Below are 20,096 nucleotides of genomic sequence, written 5' to 3'. Positions count from 1 at the left end.
TCGTTTCTACTTTGTTTTACACCCTCCAACTAGTATTGACGTAATCTTCACAGGCAAAATTTCAATGTGAATCTGAAGCTGACTGTAAACATGAAGCTATTGTTGGAACATTGTTTTCTGTGCTTCACTCCTTGAAACATGAATATGGAAATGAGTAATTAAAAAAAAATGTCAGTCCACCCATGCACACAGGTAAATTCGTCATCTCTGTGCTTCATTTCATACCTCCTGAAATCTCCAGTGGTGACTCACACAAAAGGGCGAAAATAACCATTAAAAAGTGTCTGCATTCTACTCCCGGCATGCAGTCAAATGTGTATGGTGCATTGACTTTTAAAATAGCCATTTATCTGGGCTCACTAAGGAATGGTGTGTTTCAGACAAAAAGCATTATTGTTGCGGCTTACAACGGTGGCAAAGGGCGCTGACCTTTACGTAGTGGGAAGGGGGGAAAAAACAAATATAATAGCTCCCATGGGTGGTCAGGAGAGGCCCAGGAACACCACCATAATTTAGCTGCCATGTATCAATAAATGGAATTTGACAGTAAAAAGGATGTTGGTTTCCACAGAGCACAAACGCTCAAGTGTCATGCTTCCGACGGCGCAGTCAAAGCTCCGGTATCTACGCAGCATTGGTGTAATTTTAAATAATGATGCCATTTGTGATGTGGCTATTGTACTCAACCATAGGATGAGTGCAAATGCAACTAATGCTGTGGCCTGTGAATGTGAGAGTGAGGACTTCTTCATGTCATCAGGGCGGTCGTAATGTGTCAACTTAATTAGACATAACCGCTCAGCCATCCATGAAACGCACGTAAGCACGCACTCAGGGTGAGCATCAACATCTGAATCAATTGCTACTCATCGGAATTGTTACGTAGCTTGAGCATGTTCTGCGCAGGTTGTGATTAGTGAGCTTGAAACAGATGGTCAGAACTTCGTGAATCAATTCTTCTGCTTGGGCAAATATTTTGTTTATTCTCAATATAGCTAATATTTTTACCTCATGTACGTCATGCTGCACTGAAAGTAAGAAATGCTTCCTTGGTCTTTTTGAAGAGCTTTTCTGCTCAACGGTTGTCGTGTTTTAAAAGGCACATTTATTAATGACACATTTATACTACATGTGCGGATTGATGACATATGATCGAAGGGCAGGGGTCACAAATCTTTGTGAAACTGAGAGCTATTTCGTGGCTACTCATTAGTGCGCGCGGCTACCAGTTTAATACCCACTCCTGAAATAAAGTATATTACTAAAATGAATGAAGCAGTGGCCGGTAACTATTCTAGTTTTATATGTGTTCCACCTGACACCAGCCCACATATAAGTTAAGCGTACCGATACTTATTTTTATCTGACTTTTATTTTAAAGCCCAATAATTATGATTGAGCCAGCCTGAGTTAACTTTCACTCTCAAGTGCTGAAAATTGCTGGAATTTCCCCAGACTTGGTAAGACATGAAATTATTATTTTGACAACTCCTGTGCTCAAAATGCCTGGAGAGCGACAGTTCTTGTTTGAGAGCATGATAAAAAGCAGCTGTCTGCCTGCCTGAAGAGCAGGTGACTTGATTAATGCGGATCACAAACTGTGAAAAAAGCCTGCAAAAATGTAACCCCTTTGTACAGTTTATTGTCACCGGGGTTGCGAATGTGCTCGAGCGCATCCCAGCTGACTATGGACAAGATTCAGCCTGCACCTTGAAGAAACAACCATTCACACTCACATTCTTACCTCGGGACAATTTACAGTGTTCAATTAGGCTACCCTGCATGTTTTGGGGATGTGGGAAGAAACAACATGTCAAGTCGCGCTAACCAGTCGCCTTTCATTTTTATTATTTTACTTTATTTTTTTAATATTTTCCTTGTAGTTTGCAGTGCGATAGTATTATCCAGCAGCATACCGAGAGGTGTTTCTGATGTTTCACTCACTTGTGTAAGTAATTAAGGTACCGTATTGTCAACTGTAATCACATGACTTGAAAAAATATTGTGTTTATTTATTCAAACATATCTGAATGTTGACCCACGATGGATGGCTGAATGGGTTCATCCTCGACTTGTCTCCTTGTGGGACTGTGCCTGCATAAACACGCTTGTGTGAAATCACGTGTCACAAAGAGGTGTCATTAAAGGGTGGTATTGTCTGACAAAACGACAGTTTCATCAGGAACGCATTGTTGGGCTTTAGCAAGACTTGATCGTAGCAGGCAGCTTTAAGAGAGCACTTCAGACTTGAGATGGCATCGCCGGGCCCCTTTTGGAACTCGAGAATGCCGTTACCTCCTCTCACCCAGCGGTATTACAGCCACTGAAGATGAGGAAGTGGAGCTACATGCAGGGGAAAGTGGAGTGATCACATCCAAACTTAGAAGGGTCAATATCACTGTGAAGAATCATGAAAATGTAACAGACGAATGACATTCTGAGGTCTTATTATCAGTGGCCAAACATTTGCACACATATCAGGCCGGTCCAGGAAAGTCTGACAATATGTTTCTTTTATTTGACACTGGCTTTACGGGCTTTTGGACGGGTCCCGCTTGACCAATATGCATTTTCACTTACACATCTATTCAAGGCAATGGTCATGAAGTTCAATGGCAAATCACACGTTTTTGGGGGTGAAACGAAGAAGTCTCAAAGGCACCTTATGGTGTTACTGACTCTTAATGTGCCTCACGGTTCCTTGGAGGGGAATTGGGTGCTCTGAGGGGAAAAAAGGGAAGGTGGAACCGCAGAGTTTGTCATGGCAGACTGAGCGGTATGAAGAGAGGCCAGCGTGTGATGTGATTGAGCGCCGAGCAGCTCATAATCATCCCTCTTCTCTCGCTTATTGCAATGCCTCTCAGGGCGCCACCTCCCGTGACAAAACTGCAGCAAATCAGTGCACAGCAGTCAGCCACTCAAAAGCAAACCTGTGGCGTGCCGCACATATATGAAACAGACACAAAAACAACACGCACCTGATCTTGCCCTCCTGTGGCAGCTCGTGTGTCGGGTCGTCCGACAGCAGCCTCGAGTTTCCCTCCAGTGTGTACACACATACGCACTCCTAGAATGAAACAAACACACGCACACACACACACACGCACACACACACACACACACACACACACACACACACACACACACACACACACACACACACACACACACACACACACACACACATGTACTAGAAGTGCTTTGTTTATTCCTTGCCTCGCTATGTCGTAGAGTTTTTGAGCAATCGGTTTTTTTTTTTTTTTTTTTGTCAAAGGGTTTTTACAGATACGGGCTTTATATATATATATATATATATATATATATATATATACTGTATACACACACACACGCACACACATACAGTCAAACCTCGGTGTTTGACCATAATCCGTTCCAGAAGGCTGTTTGAAAACCGAATTGTTCGAAAACTGAAAACACACTCTTTAAAAAAAAAATTTTTTTATTGAACACGTCTGTTCACAATGGAACGCCACTTCCTCGTGTAAGGAAGGCGAGAGGAGTCAAGTGACGCATTCAAGCGCGCTCAGTTTGTTCGAGAACCGAAATTCGGTCGTCATCCAAGGCATAAAAAAACCTCGAAATTTTTGGTCGAAAACCGATTTGGTCGAGAACAGAGACGTTCAAAAACCGAGGTTTGACTGTACTTTGCCAGGAATGCTGAAGCAAGCATCTTAGCATCTTTTTTTGGGGGGGAGAACAGTGTGAACACAAGTTCGAACAAGCACTAAGGTATCAATATGTTTAAGCGGGTAATGAAGCCTGTGGGAGGGGTAAAACTTTTAAAATGTTTTTATATGGTCTGTCTGTGTCTGTCTCTCTCTCTCTCTCTCTCTCTCTCTCTCTCTCTCTCTCTCTCTCTCTCTCTCTCTCTCTCTCTCTCTCTCTCTCTCTCCCTCTCTCTCTCTCTCTCTGTTACTTATTTATAGATTTTTACCTATTCCGGTTATCCCCCATTATAGAAAGAGATTCACCATTATGGGATGTCTCTGCTCATAACAGGGCAGGTGCATGAACTCCCCCACTCAGAGAATACTGTAAAGGTGTGCATGCGTGTGCTCATACCGTGTGGGGTAGCAGCGTCTGTAAGCCATCTCGAAGGGCCACTCGCAGCGAGCGCACATCGACAACGGCTGCCAGCTGCAGCAGAGCATCCTGTGGAAGGGGACACGCATATGCCTTAGTTTCTGTGTGGCTTCTCATTTCAAATCAACATTGGGATCTCCAAGTCGTAGTCCTGTGCTGAAGTTCTCTCATTTTGTGTAACGTTCATGTTTGATGTCAAAAGCTGCAGACGTCTCGAAGCAACATTCAAACAGTGATACACTGGCGTCACTTTCAGTAAAACTCTTAGGAGAATTAGTTTGGCTCGCCTCGATATGTGATGACTTGGATTCATGCACCATGAAAACCTAATGTGTGGCAATTCACTTGCAGCATTTCTTCGGCAAGAACACGCTCATTATTCACAAAATGCAACAAATATATCGGCCATACAAACCACATCATCTAATAAGAATAACAACAATAATACATGGTACTTATAATGCACGACACATTTGTGGTAATCTTTTCATGGTTCATGCTCTCTTGAGGACAAGATTAGAGTGATAATCAGGGCAACTGTGATATAATCAGTGCTGAAATAAACATGGAAGTTCCTCTTCCTTCACATGCCAAAAATGTTAGAGCCGATTCATATCACGATAGAGGTGAAAGGAATGCTGCCTGAAGAGAGTGGACGTACAGTACATGTTTGGATTTCAGATTTCACACTTAAAGCCACGTTTCCACCAAGCGGTGCAGTTCAGGTGGGTTAACCGCAGTAATGTGGCTTTTTGATTTCTTCGCATCCCACTCTTTCATCTCAACACACAAGGAGAAGGACAATTTTCTGTCCACCAGTGAACAGACGGCAGCGTGCTTAGCACCACCCTCGGCGTGCATTTCAAAGTGGACCGTTGCAACCATCATATCAACTCTGGGCTCTCTTTGGGCTCGATATTTCATGTCATTTTCCAATGGAAATGCAAGAAAAGGCACACAGGATTGAACTAAAGAGTACCACTGAGTGCAACGGAGGCTGCATTGTAGTGGACACTGATTGCAGAATGGAAAAAAAACTGGAATCAGATGATTCGAGAGAGAGTGCTGTTTAGGCATTTGTCGGTTAACTGGCTAGGAACACTGCCAACCAATTTCAAAACGAGGTTACAAACCTACAAACGAAACCTTTGTGGAGGCTGAGAAACGCACCTCATTTCATTTTGGTGTTGATACAGATAAAATGTATGCCTTCGGGCCTTTCTTTCCCCATATTGATCAAGAGAGAACCTTTTCCCCTTCCCTGTTTCTTCCATTTCCGAGCAAATAGTGAATGAATTTCAATGAAAGCTTCAGACATATGCAGGAGGTGAGTATCTTGTACAATTTGGTGCCGGTCCTTGGGATGGCTGCACACTGTTGTACAGGAGTTGACAGCACTGAAACAATTTGAGAGGAAAGGGCCCCTTTTGAGGTTTGTTTCAATTCAACTTCTTCAAGGCAAATTAACATGGAACACATGTTTCAACTGTGCCTTGAGAAGTTTTGCATCGCTAGCCTCCGCAAACTTTAGCAAAAGCCTGGATCACAACTACAATTCAGATGTTGTACATACCGACCGCAGTGATATTTACCCACTTGGGGACATTTAGTTTTATCCTTTCCAGTTCTCATGCGGCAACATTTTAGCGGAAGGGCATCACAGCGGGACATCGAAATCTGATCAAAGCATTGGGAAATAGTGGAAGAAATTTAAGATGCTTCAGTCACGGCAGCTTTCATGACGGGGTGGTGAATATAAATAGGAAAAATAAGCGTCATGTTCAAAATATTAACTGTGAGTGCCAGATCATGTTCAGCCTGTCCTGATAAATCTGGTCATCACACAGAACATCTCGCTTCTCTCTGGAATGCCTGCAAGACCTCTACCAAGGATGTCCAACTTTAAAAACAACCCTGCCCTCCCCCCATCCGCAACCCATTTTATCTTCTTGTCTGCCACTCATTCACACTCAGAATTGTGATCTCTGCGAGGCGGGGTGTGCCAAAGTGTGAAGGATGCGAACAAGTGAAAACTCAGCTGCTGCCCACAATTATCGGGTCACCGTGTGTGTGGCGTGGGTGTGGGAGCGCGCACACTACCAGTGGAGATATGCCTTGGTAAATGTCAAACTCTGGCTTATGACCTTTCACAATCATTATTTCGCCCAATAAACCCCAACACATCTATTATATCAATGATCCTTCAATCTGCTTGTCACATCTCATCAGTTCCACACTATTTTTCGATCTGTCAAATAAATGAATAGGGCATTTCAGTTTTGCAGGATTTATGGCATTTTAATGTCATACCACGACCTATTTCCACATCATATGGCACAAAATAGCCCAGTAAGTCCCAAGACATGTGAAAATGAAAATAGAAAACAAAATAAGATAAATATAAATACAGGATAGAGACATAGGGGAGATGCTTATTCACGATTTAAATGTGTGAAAGATGCAATGCAGCAAAGGTGTGGGGGGGATGCGGCAGAATGAAAATTTAAGTGGCTTGAATTGCACGTGGTATTTACAAGGTCATTTTGTACTTGCTCCCTCCCCCAAAAAATAATGTTCAAGGATAAAGTTTTTGCCCTGCTGTGTGAATGATGAATAGCCATAGGAAGTGAGGGGGTATTGATGTCAGGGCATTGTTTGAGTTTAACAGGCTAATAGCTTGCGGAAAGAACCGCTCCAGATGCTTCGTAACCTGCCGCCTGAGGGGACGGGATGGAAGAGGGTGTGCGTGGGGTGTTTTGGGTCCTTGTTGATGCAGAGAGCCCTCTTTCAGCATCTGCTAGCCAACATTTCTGTGGTTGTGGGAAGGCTGTTCCCCACAATCGTCCGAGCAATCTTTTCAAGAGACTTCCTTTCTGCAGCCGTGCAGTTCCTGTGCCACACCGTGATGCTCTCTACCGCACTAGAAGGTCCTCAAGTCACAGCTCCAGAAGCTTCCAGAGTAAGTGGAGACATTGGTGGGTCTTCTTCAGTTGACAGGCTCGAGGTGACGCCTTCCGAAAGGTGGATCCCAAGGTACCCTTTAGCTGGATACCACTTCCACTGCTGCTCCTTCATTGCGCAGGGGGCGAGGGGATGGATAAAGCGTATTCCTTCTGGTCCGTTACTGCTTCCTGAGTAGCTGCTTCCCGAAGCATTTGCCATTTTGTGCACTGATAACATTCTTGAAGCGGTGAGGCACCATCATTGAGCCACGTCTTATTGCTCCTGACTATGGGCTTGGACCCCAGTCTATAGACCCCATTGGTCTATAGGCTGGGGCCGGTAATTTCGAGATGTGATTGTAAAAGCCTAGTTGGGTTCAGGGGAGGACTGTGTACACAGAGTCCAGAGTGTTTCGCCCCGCGTTAGCTAAAAATAAAACGGCATAGACCAGCAGGATGTTGTTCTGTTTAAGTGCTAGTCTTGCTGGCTTCAACAGCGAGGAGAACGGCAACATGCTAGTCTTGCTGGTGTCATTAGCAATGTTCCGTCTAGGCCAGGGGTGGGCAATTATTTTCCCAGGGGGGCCAAATGAGAAGCAGAAAATATTGTGGAGGGCCGGGCCAAAAGTTAGAAATGGAAATAGAAAATAAAGAAGATAGCACAATGTCTTTGTATGCCAGTAATAATGTAACATTCTCCTCCACCATCACACTCAGCACCGGTTCTCCTCAAGGATGTGTACTGAGCCCCCTGTTGTTCACGCTCTACACATTTGACTGCTCTCCGACTCTTATTAGCGGTCCAGTTTGCGGAAAGTTTTTAACATGATAACAATCAAACCATTCTAGGAAATGTTCATTTACTCGAGCCACAAGCAATTCACTCTGAGCATGGAAATTGCCAGAATCGGACCGAGTAAGAATCGCTTCCTTGTTTTTCAAAGTCTCGTAGATTTGAGTCTTTCCGACTCCAGGCGTCTCCTGAATGTTTCGTACTTTGTTACCCGCTTCGTTTAATCAAATACATATCACTTTCCCTTCCATGGTCATTACTCTCTCCCTCTTTCTTCGTCTTCCCCTCCCTCCCTGTGCTCTGCAACTTGAAGTAACTGCGCCACCTGGTGTTGAAATACCTGTCATTACAAGTCCAAACGAAATGAATGCAATCAAACCTTAATTGTGCACCAATCTTCGGCGGGCCGGATTAAAAAGACCAACGGGCCGGATCCGGCCCGCGGGCCGTGGTTTGCCCACCCCTGGTCTAGGCAGTGCGTGTGAGCAAATGTGCTCTGTTCTCACACTGTCGGCGCACACGGTGATGGTGGCGTGCACACATATTACATTTCGACACTCATTCCTTCATTTCCACCCCAGTTTCATCTCCAGACAGGGCACCACACAATTCCTCCTTCCTAAAGTTTCACCAGTGTGACTGAGGGTGCACACACAGTAGCTCTACTAGAGTTTGAAGCATTCGCTGACACACATACACACTCACCCTCAACACGGACGTGACGCTGTCAGCGACATGAACCGCTCCAGTCAGTAAGTCCAAACATTGGCGTGATATACAAAGTACAAGACCATTAAATGAGGCTCTTTCGTGCGTTTCAGAGGTCAGGTGACTTTTTTTTGTGTCAACAGCTAGTCACCTGCTATCGCCAGCTCTTGGCAAGCAAGATGCTAGCCCTGCTTGCCGGCTGTGGTTCAGTTCATAGCGGGGGTTGCCCAGTGACCAAAGGTCTGTTTGAATCTTAGGTGTTTCGCTTTGCTTTTGCTGCTGCTCTTGCGAAAGGAAAGACTAGCAGCAAAATACAATAAAACCATGCTTTTCTATGCTGTTTATTGACATTCTAGTGAAAACTCAGTCGCGCATCCATCAATTGTACATGATTAATAAAACACATGGCCAGATAAAATGCCTTTCTCATGCCTGCTGGATTGTAGGGAGCTAAAAGTGTCATGGAACTCCTGTCGTGTCTTGATAACATTAGCATTAGCATGAGCTCTTGATGCTTTGTAAAAATGAGTGATGTAAAACAGGCTGCGAGGCAAGTATTGGCCAGGGTCTATTCGTCAAATGCTCTATTTCTTCAGAACACAAATTTGATATACATGTAAAATATAGTAAGACAACCGTTTGTTCTTGTTTTGAATTTGATCAACTTATCAATTGTATTCAAGAAATGAAAACTATAATGAATATCAGAAAATTGGAATACAAAAGGAGAAAGAACAACTATATAAACACTATTTATACATTTATACTATTCTATTATACTATTTTTATTATTTTATACTATTATGATACTATTTATACTATTTATCTATTTATACACCAAAAGGTGTATAAATGGAATAGTATAGTATACATAAGGGTAAAATATGTAGATTTTCTTTTCTTCTTTGTTTTGAAAAATGATCAAATCAAATTGTTACAAAATAAGGGGTAGGACTAGATAAGTTACTTACTTCTTCCTACTCCCTTGAGCATACAACCGTGATGATGTGTGTTTTCTACTTTTATCTACTTTCTAATTTTCCTTACATAATTTTCGTTTGACTTTTGTCAACCTGTTATTGTGTATACTATATGCTCAAGGCTCAATAAACAAACAAACAAACAAACAATGGCTCCATCTAAGTCCACCAACCTTTGTTGATGTAGTAACATTGTCCACCCCTGCATCTCTTTCCCAACCGGGGATCATGGTCCACTTGAAACAGCCATAGACCATCAATCCAGACGGAATGTCATTTCGGCACGTTTACATCAAATGCCATTAAAGCACAGAACAATTCCTCATCGAACTGGAACCACCCAACCTCAGGCGAAGTAAGTCCATTTCCTAGTCCAGTGAGCAAACGTTGGCTTGGAAGGGAAGAGTGATGGTATCAATGGCTTGCTAACCTCTAGCTGAACTAGCCACCCGGCACGTTTATTCTGCTTTTGTTGCCACGAATAACGCTTTCTGTTGCCAGCCAATCACAGCCCGCCAGTGTTGTGTACCGTTTGTTTCATAGGAGCTGCAGTCTATCAAAAGTTTGCAACAGTAGATTAAATAGTTGTCAGTGAACTCTCTCTAAATTGGCATAGTTCAGGCGAGCTATACTTCACATGCATTCTTTGTGTTGTTGTGGGCTTTGAAGTCATTGTGAAGTGCCTTGATCCTGGGAGCTCGAGAAGCCGTTGCACTACGACTAACATTTGGATTATGCAATTTTTACCTGAAGAACCATGTGCCTTTATTTTGTGTTGGGATTTTAATAAAGTGTCCAGAAGATCCGTGACACACTTTACATGGAGGACACGGTCATGTGCACATTAGTACAAACGAATGTGTCAGTTTTCAAAATGCGAATGGAAAAAGAGACATCATTTCATTATGCTAACAAGATTATTTTCTTCCCAATGCCATTTCATTTTGCATTAATTTGGGCAAAGCTTTTAACGGAATTGAAAATGGCATGACAACACTTGGATCCCCTGCTAACATGATTATGATAATGGTGTATTGGCATTATTGTATTTATTTACCATGTTATCTTTCAAATCAACAGGACTTCTTCACAATTGGCTTCTGCATGAGTGTGCAAACTCCCAAATCTAAATGTTAAACTAATCAAGGCCATACTAACATATGAAGTGAGTTGTTGCCTTTGTCTTTTACTTCCCATGAAATCGCCTCATGCCATCACAGTTTTCCTTCTATGTCTCCTCTCATCTCCTACTTGTCTATTTATTTATTTATTTTTAATCACTGGCATTTCTCATCTCACTGAGAGCTCTGACATTTTGGATGGGATCTGTAATGAGCACAACTAAAGAGATCCCTCTTATCAGGATTTTATATCCCCCACTTATTGCCCACAAATCTCCCAACACCGCCACCCTCATACACACTGTGTATTATTTGTAAATGTACTATCCATGAATCGGGACAGTAGAAACAATGTATAGAATATTCTGCAGAAAAAAGATTCTGTTTGACAAATATTCACTGAATATCCCAAATGAAAAGACAAAACCAGCACTAAATTGTTTACAAAAAATGTCACAACATCAATAGCATGAATGTGAAACATCACACCGATGAACAAAATGTATCAAGACCTTTCACTGTGACCCTGTTGACATATTTCCTTATTAAGTGGCCAGTGGTGTTTATTTACTCAACTGTAATATTAAATATGCTGCAAGATGGCCCATACACGATATTAACTGCATCCCTTCAATGGCATATATACATCCATTCATCCATTTTGTAATCGGCTTATCCTCACGAGGGTCGCCTAGCGTGCTGGAGCCTATCCCGCAGTTGGATGGTCGAGTCCCAGTATGTATCATCAAGCAAATGTTCCACCACAAATACATCATTTCAGTACTTAAAATATTAGCGATTAACCATAAAATATACACCATGATAATGTTTTTGTGTACATGCCCGATACCATCGACCACAATATCTATTTTTTCCCCCCCTTGGAAATCCACTTCTGCTTTCCTGACGGTAGTGTTTTTCCCCACCAAATGTTTCGTAGCTCTGCACATCAACTATGTGGAAAGTCATTATCATCAACAAAAAAAAAAATGCAAAATGCAAAAAACGATAATGACAATGCATTTCTATTTCTATAAAAAACATTGTGTACGCTACATCACACCCACCTCTGAGTGGCTTCCTACGAAGATACACATCACCTGAACTATACACTTTTCTCCTGTAAGAGCCACACTTAGAGCCCACCTGAAGAGCAACAGAGCCTAAAATATCTGTGGGGAGCCTCTGTGCAATATGTGTAAAAATCTGAGAACACAGCAGTCAGCACACAGTGTAGAAAAGAAATAATACCACTGTATCTGACAATAAAATGTACAGGTAAAGAAAAATGTTGACTTTACTCTATTCCCTGAACCGCTATCATGTCATTTCAAAGTTAATGAAAAATGAGGTAGACATCTGGAGCAGATCTTTGGGGACAGCTCTCTCTGAAAAGTTTAATCAAGTCTACGCAGGGAGTACACAAGTGGGCGCCATCAAGCCAAAAAAAGCTCAGTATAATGTCAATATCATTTCACTCTGCGCAAGAGTAGTAAGGTTACATTTGTACAGGCGTTTGATATTTTCCACAGTTCTAATCTGTGTCTGAGTTGATTTTACTCTAAATGTTATTTCTGAATGTGAGGGTGAGTGGTTGTTTGTCTATGTGTGCCCTGTGATTGGCTGGCGATCAATCCATGGTGTAGTTCACCTGTCACCCAAAGTCAACTGGAATAGGCTCCAGCTTACCCCCTGCCCCTCATGAGGATAAGCAGTATCGAGAATGGCTGGATGAATTTCTATAATCCACCTGAGGAATATGCCTGTCACGGCTCATCGCAATGACTTTCTACAAAGCTAGTGCGATTCATTAACTTCCATATCCTGTCAAGAGTCAGATGGTGAAATCCAAATGACATAAATAGGAACACCATTGTATTTGGGCATTGTGGGATATGCTTATCATATAAAGGAAAGCAGGGGGCCCAAAGACTCTGACAGCTCAGGTGCACAGCAGTCAGGTGGGTCATCTGCAAATGCAAAGAACCACGATTAATCTACTGCGCATAACGAGAGGTTGCAGAGTTCTAAGCAATTGAAACCTTTTACCACTACTCAGGTTACGAATTAAAAAGCAATGCGCACACTCCCTTAAGAGTCATGTAGCCAGTGCAGAGTGACCGAAGGGACCTGGTAGTGATGCAATGGGTCCTGGTTGTTATTCCAACAGAGCTGGGTCTCCAGTAGCATCACTAACATACTGGAGACACATGCACTGTAGAATACAGCCAAGCCATGAAGACAGGCCCCCTCGTGCTAGCAGATAAACAAGTTCTTACTTCAACCCTCGTCAGAACAATCCATGAAGTGACCGCCCACCAAAATTTGTGTTCACGGTTAAGAGAAAAGGAGCGCAGCTTCCGAGAAATGTGTCAGAGCAATCAAGAAAAACTGTAATATCAAATTGTTTTGATTTCAATGTCCTGAGTGATAATGTGGAAAAATTAATTGGCAACATTAACGGATAATGTGAAGTGACTCGATCATGACCGTAATAACTAATGCAGCACACGCAACCCATGGGGACTAGATAAAATGCAATTTTTCTGAAGATCTGCCAGCCTTTCCCTCATTTTAAGGCCTTAATCTCCTATGGAGACAAAAAGAGAGAAGACACTTGTTTCTGTCTGGCTCCGTCCCTTATCAAAATTTTAATTAAAAAAGAGAGAGAGAAAGAGAGAGAGAGAGAAATGGAATGAGCTAAATGACAGCCAATAATTGCACAAGCCACTAATTGCATTTTCGATTGTGCTTGTCCCCATTTGGATCAAGGGTGAGCTGGAGTCTATCAACTCGGGGTGAGTAAGAGGTGACCCACACGGGACCCATATGGACAAAGACAAATACTAGAGATAGCACTGGAAAAAAATGACGAAAATCTTTCGGCTTAAGTGTTGAAAATGGTCGCATTAATGTCTTTCAGATTAAAAATGGTCAAAAAGTTGCATCGCTGGATAAAATATTTCCATAGCAGTACAGGGTGTCAGTCATATTTGTGCAACAGCAGAACTTCCAAAGCCTTGAGAGATTCTGTTTTCAGCGTTGACGTACAGCGGTGGGGGCAACGGGTGCTTGGGCACATGCCCCTTTTCCCTCGATGCCCAATGCGCACTTTGTTACATGTTGACAATGTGGATAAATTAATTGGAAACATTAAGGGATGATGTGAAGTGAGTCGTTCATTACTGTGAAAAGCCCACCGACAAGGAGGAGTCTGACTCTGTGCTCCAGCCCTTTCAGATCAAGAGTTAAGAGCATTTTAATTATGTCATAAAGTCAATTCAGGCCCGAAACTCAGGGTGATATTATAACCTACCTATGCAATTTGTTAGCTATTTCTGGAGGTGGATGATGGTAGGAGCGAATGGCTTGGGGAGGTAATAATTAAAACAAAGCTCTCTTAATTTTCTACTCACAATTTGTGCCCACTGCACTTTGCAAATACAGTATCAATGGAATACAGTTATGAAAGCACTTTCAGTATTTGGGAATGATCCTGGTCTTATTTGCCGGTTTTGGTGGGCATGTCATGATTTATTATGTGTTTTATTGAAGAACAAAAAAACCCCCCCAAAAATCTCCAGTGAATAGATCTATGAACATCTTCGGAGCCCCAGACATGATATGGGATTTTTTTTTCATTTGTGGCCACAATATAGATGAAACTTTAGATTTCGGGGCTATGAAATCAATAAAATAGGTGGACAAAATCTTAGTTTGTGAATTCAGTTCTTATCAACAACTTTGACAGCCGCGTAAGCAAACGGCGCACCCCGTTGCTGCAAACTGCACTGACGGGTGTCCTTTAAGGCAAGTGTCACTTCCTATTCTGTTCTGATCAATAGCCTGCAATTTACTGTAAGGGTTTTGGGAATGTCTTTGAAGCTTATTCCCAGCCCAAAAGAAAATTCAATCTGCCTCCCTTATCCCTGTCCATTGTCTTTAGCACCGCCCTCTACCTCTGCCTTTCCATTTCCATAAAAGGAGTTCTCAATTTGATGACCCAATTGTTCAATAGGGAGCTACATACGTTTGTACTGAACGGCCACAAATGAGGTTTTTGGACACGCACATTATATTTATATTAGTTCCGCAATAATAATCACACAAAGAGTTCCATCTGCTCCCTTTTCAATTTGAAGCACCAGCCCCTCCAAAGGTCTCGGCAAACCCCATGTTATATTACGCATCTCAAATGTTGACAAGGCCCATTGTGCTCCTGTGACTTCATGCAACAACGTAACAAGGAAAAAAGTCAATTCAAAGTAAACAAACTAGGATGCTGTTTGACAGTTTCCTCTTCTATTTCCTCATTCAACATGTCAAAATCATGAAATGCCAATCTGAAAAAAAGTTTAAAGTACAACGACTCCAGGATTCTGACACTTGAAGTGTTGACTTGCTGAAAAACTATTACACAGGAGTTGTTAAACTAAAACAGTGAAAGTCATCTCAAATTGTTTTATTTGGCTATGACTTCAAGAGGAAGCCCGTCAGGGTAAACAAGCAAAATGCAATCACTTTTATCGTGACATTTTTGCAAAAAAACGTAGCACTTATACACAGAGTGTCAGTGTTGCCAATGGATTAAAAAAAACAACAACTCCCGCATGTATAAACATGAGTGACATTTAAGGAAAGCTGTGCGCCTTTTTAATCAAACATAGCACACTTCCAATATGCATCACTACTTTTGCTGCCATCTCATACTGTCGCGCCTCTTTAGACCTGTTGACGAGTGTGAAATTAATGTGAGCAAACTAATTCGTCCCATTGCTGACGCACAAAGACACGTGTCATGTTTCATTGGGTTCTTTGAATGAACACCGCTTTGTACTAGGTTACTCTTGCACTCTCATTAAATCTGCAGCTAGTCACTGTCCATGTGATGCGGCACTAACATTTCCATGGCGGTGCTATTACGACAAAGTAAATTATTGCTATCAGTTATGACATTCATCCAGTTGGTCATGATGTCCTTTTACATTCATGCTTGGAGGTGAATTATGTTGAACTATACCAGAGGGACTGAAGCATTGAGACAACCACTTAACAAATTATTGTTCTTCACTTCTTAAGTGGCGCGCGCGCGCACACACACACACACACACACACACACACACACACACACACACACACACACACACACACACACACACACACACACACGAGTCAAGGAAATAAATTGATTCATTGCCACAAACTTAGACAGGTAGGCGACAATAATAGTCTCCACTGTTCACGTTCACACTGATTCGCACGCCACCTTTTTTCGTCTGTATCCATATTCATGGAATCTCTTCATGTTCTTGCAAAATCCTGCTTACCTCTCTGTCTCAGTGTCACTTGTCACTCTACAGACTCATACATCTCAGTGGCTCTGTTTCTTTCTTGGCCGTAGGTGTTTGACTCTCTGTGCCTCACTCTCGTCATATGGTTATTGTTGGATTTTAATCACACTCTTCTGTTCAGGACCTGACACCCACATACTCTCACCGTTCACTGAGCTCCACTTCAATTTCGGCTCACCCTCCATCACCCTTCTCTAGTATTTCTTTACACTGTTTGTGTACCTGTACACAGTATACAAATAGAAAGAGCGGTTCATTGATGAACACAGTTATTGCATGATCAAAAACATCAAGGTTTTCTGAAGCCTCCAACCACAAATGCTGCTGCCCTGGAAACCGATGGCAGAAGCGGACAAGTCGATCTCCATGGTTACAGATCTCACAGTTGGTTCCGAATGCCGTGCTTGTTATTGTCAAATGCAACTTTGTCACCTTTGTCTCTGACCTGCGCTGGTCTCTTATTGTACATGAGAATCATGTTAAAACTATCAGTTTTTTTGCAAACCATGACCACTGCAACACGTCGAAAGCTGTTTCTAATGTTATGTGGCTAAATAAGGAAAACAAATTATTGGAGATTTAGAGGCTATCGAACTGTACATAGACGTGTCTGTGTTAGTGTGCTTGTGTGCGTGCGTGTGTGTGTGGCTGTACATGCATGTAGCCGTGTGCACTGTGCCATTGTTTAGAGGTAGAGAACATTTCCTGTTGAAAATTCCAGAATGGACTCCCAACTGAGTACTTCCGTGTTTATCTTTTCTCTTCAGGAACACACACACACACACACACACACACACACACAGAAATACAATGTGGCATCAAAGAGACCTCTTGACCTTTCACCTGTGCCATGAGTCAGTGCGCGTCTGCACTGGGTCATCTCCTGTCCCCAAACATCTTCCTGAGACCTCGTCTTTTCCTTTTTAAACCATCACGGGCCGTACATCAACACAAATACTCGCCAGTGTTAAGTAAGGCATACAGAGCCAATACACACACACACACACACACACACACACAGAAATACAATGTGGCATCAAAGAGACCTCTTGACCTTTCACCTGTGCCATGAGTCAGTGCGCGTCTGCACTGGGTCATCTCCTGTCCCCAAACATCATTCACACCCTTCCTGAGACCTCGTCTTTTCCTTTTTAAACCATCACGGGCCGTACATCAACACAAATACTCGCCAGTGTTAAGTAAGGCATACAGAGCCAATATACTGTATAAAAAAATGTTCACGTTGAGGATCACGGGCAAATCCTTTCTTTTCTGTCACCAAACCTACGCCTTTCTCGTACTTTTGGTAAAAGTTCATCTTTGTCTCCTCGGTTCACAAAACCTTCTCACAGAATATTTGAAGCTCCTCTCTGTATTAATATTATTATTTTGGGGGGACTTCTGGAGTGTACGCTACTGCTACATCTTTATATTTGACAGTTAAAGACACAAGAAAAGATCCCATAGTCTCGCATTACGTCCCTTGCTAACTTATCATGTTATATCATACATACATAAAAGAAATAAAAAATAAAACCAGAGAAACTCATTATGCTGAATCCCTGGCACATCACCCAAGGTTAGCTGTTTCATTTGGCAACGGGTAGAACTCGCAAGTGTAATTATAACCCCCGATAGCTAGAACATAATGTGGAACATGCCCGAGAAGAGTAATTGCATGCTGGCAGGATGAGTTTATTAATTCAAGTGAGCTTATTTTGCATACTGAAACAGCAGAGGAAAAACTTTAGGAACAAAATTAAAACTTTTTTTTAGGTTTTGTTGATACAATGTTTCTACTTCTACATCAGAAATAACCTTTTCTGCATACAAATGTCATACATAATTTGTCTTTTTTTCCCCAGTACCACTCCTGCAATGCAGTTTAGAATCCAACAGATGAGTCTTTCGCCGATTATGCTAAACAGCATTCTAATTTCTCACAGCCCAAGTCATTGTTGGTTATGAAAGGGAAACCAGGAGTAAAGGAAAAAAAAGGTCACGGTGGCTGAAGATAACGATTGAAATCAACACAAGCGAGCAAGAGGAGGTTGAAATGGAGACCTATTTCTACTAACGCTAAGTGCGCTGACAACAGGGCACCAGGCACTCAATCAACGCTGACCCCAGTGGTCACATACACGCACGCACGCACACACAGACAAGTCAAGCAGCGTGACTGTTGTGTTGGTGCTGCCAGGGGTCATTAGTCGGACTAAAATATTCTTGTGCTGTGGTACAATTACTGCTAAAGCACTCACACCTTCACACACACACAAAACAAGCACAATGTTATATCCCCACCTCTGTGAAGACCTTGACTGACAGACCCTACAAAGTACTTTGAAATTAACAGTCATACAATCATATAATGCAACCAAGGGGCCTCAACTTCATGGTTCTCAGACAACCTATCTGAAGACACATTCATAACATATATTCATGCACTGCTGACGTGTACTTCACTGATTGGACGAGAAGTGATTGATTGAGAGGTGAGTGACGGATCGGCCGCTCTTTGATTAAGAAAAAGCCGTGGCTCCAGAGAACCAGAAGGATCATCCTTCCAGTTGAGCGCTTGTGTCCTTGAGAAATGCTAAATCCTCATTCCAAATCCCATGACGAGTTATCGTTCATGTTTTATTTTCTGTCCCCAAAAAGCAGGAAGATTAATGTAATGGCAGTGACACATGCACGGGGATCCAAACCCACACAGACAAGAGAAGACGAAATGGCAACAAATTACGTCATCTTTTTACGATATGTCTTATCGGCCTATTCCAGAGGCCCGATTTGAATTCCAAACTAACGACATCCACTGTGGGAATGTGACATTGCTTTCAAATTGAATTCCAAACAGCTGTGAGCAATTATTCCGTCAACAATTGAAGAGTATGCCGCTGAGATCAATACGTATTGTGCGAAAGAGGTGCCCGGGTACTTGTGACGTCCCGCTGCATCCGCTTGCAAACATTTACAACCTTGCAAATGGAGGAAGGATGCGTACATGACGCGGTGGGCAAAATTACATTACGTGTCCATGTGTGATCTGAAAGAGAGGTTTACATTATTGAAATGTGTGGCGTTGAAATGAAATCCATAGGTGCTGAACTTATACGCGCATCTTGGGTGCATGCCGTACCACTCGCATGCGAATTCAAGGTGGCGAACTCAACTGCACGAGGAAGATATTTATTTTCTCACACATAACATCGACTGAAACGCCCAGAGAATGAACTCGAACATGAACCCCGTTATCAGCAATGCCACTAACCTGCATTGAAACGAACCCCCCCACTCTAATGACATGTTTGCTCTGTGCGATTTACGTGGTTGTTAGGAGCATAGCTAGAAGATGAAAGATGAATTTGTTTGAAAATAATTTCGTTGAATAGATTTGGTAGAAACGTTATTCTCATCCACATCGCCATCGTTGTTTACGCCGCAACGCATTCTGAGTCATGACGTGAAATAGTTGTACGCTGTTGTTGTCTTGAGCATTCGCAGCGATCCATTAGCGGAGATGAGCTCCTCGGTTTAGCCTTTTCAATTCAAAACAGAGTGTGGCCGAAAACACGAGGAAGAAGCCCTGATGAAAATGTCAAGTCCGCTTCATTTTTACCAGAGCAGATGTGGTCTGTGATTTCTCTGTCTTGAGTTGATTCATCTGTCATAACCGGTGACTACCGGTACCTGTACTCTTGCAGATGTTGGTTGACTGAGATTTTTCACTGTTCATTTCCTCTCGTGCAGGGGTGTCAAACTCATTTCACATTGTGGGCCACATATGGTAGATGTCAAGTGGGCCGGACCATTAAAATTGGGTCTGTCTCAGTGAGAGATGAAGCGGTTGTTGTCTTCTTCTCTGATCAAAACAATGTTGTCTTTTACTCGATCAAAACAGTGTGTCCCCTAGTGGATACTCAATGAATTGCACCTTATTAAAAATATTCATTCCGTGCCTTTTATGCATTTTTTCACTTTTAAATTATCCCGCAGGCCTGATGGAACCTCCTTGGGGGCCGGTTCCGGCCCGCGGGCCGTATGTTTGACACCCCCTGCTCGAGTGCGAATTTTGTGTCCGGTGGCCGTGTCTC

At 42.5% G+C, this 20,096-nt stretch overlaps 1 protein-coding gene across 4 annotated transcripts in view; it reads right to left on the bottom strand.

Annotated features, from left to right (window-relative positions):
* Positions 1 to 20,096, bottom strand: part of pde2a (phosphodiesterase 2A) — a 104,951-nt gene that overhangs the window by 20,156 nt on the left and 64,699 nt on the right. For all 4 annotated transcript variants that reach the window (XM_086125682.1, XM_086125684.1, XM_086125683.1 and 1 more), the window contains 2 exons: positions 4,084 to 4,173; positions 2,979 to 3,067 (listed from right to left, as the gene is read on the bottom strand). In XM_086125682.1, the coding sequence (XP_085981808.1) occupies positions 2,979 to 3,067; positions 4,084 to 4,173 (179 nt within the window). The remainder of the gene's footprint in view (positions 1 to 2,978; positions 3,068 to 4,083; positions 4,174 to 20,096) is intronic.

The sequence above is a fragment of the Hippocampus guttulatus genome, chromosome 12, assembly GCF_054856545.1.
Source record: "Hippocampus guttulatus isolate MCC_2025c chromosome 12, RoL_Hgut_1.0, whole genome shotgun sequence".
Classification (NCBI taxonomy): Eukaryota; Metazoa; Chordata; class Actinopteri; order Syngnathiformes; family Syngnathidae; genus Hippocampus; species Hippocampus guttulatus.
The sequence above is the reverse complement of the archived record's forward strand: the minus strand, read 5'-3'. Positions and strand labels throughout refer to the sequence as shown.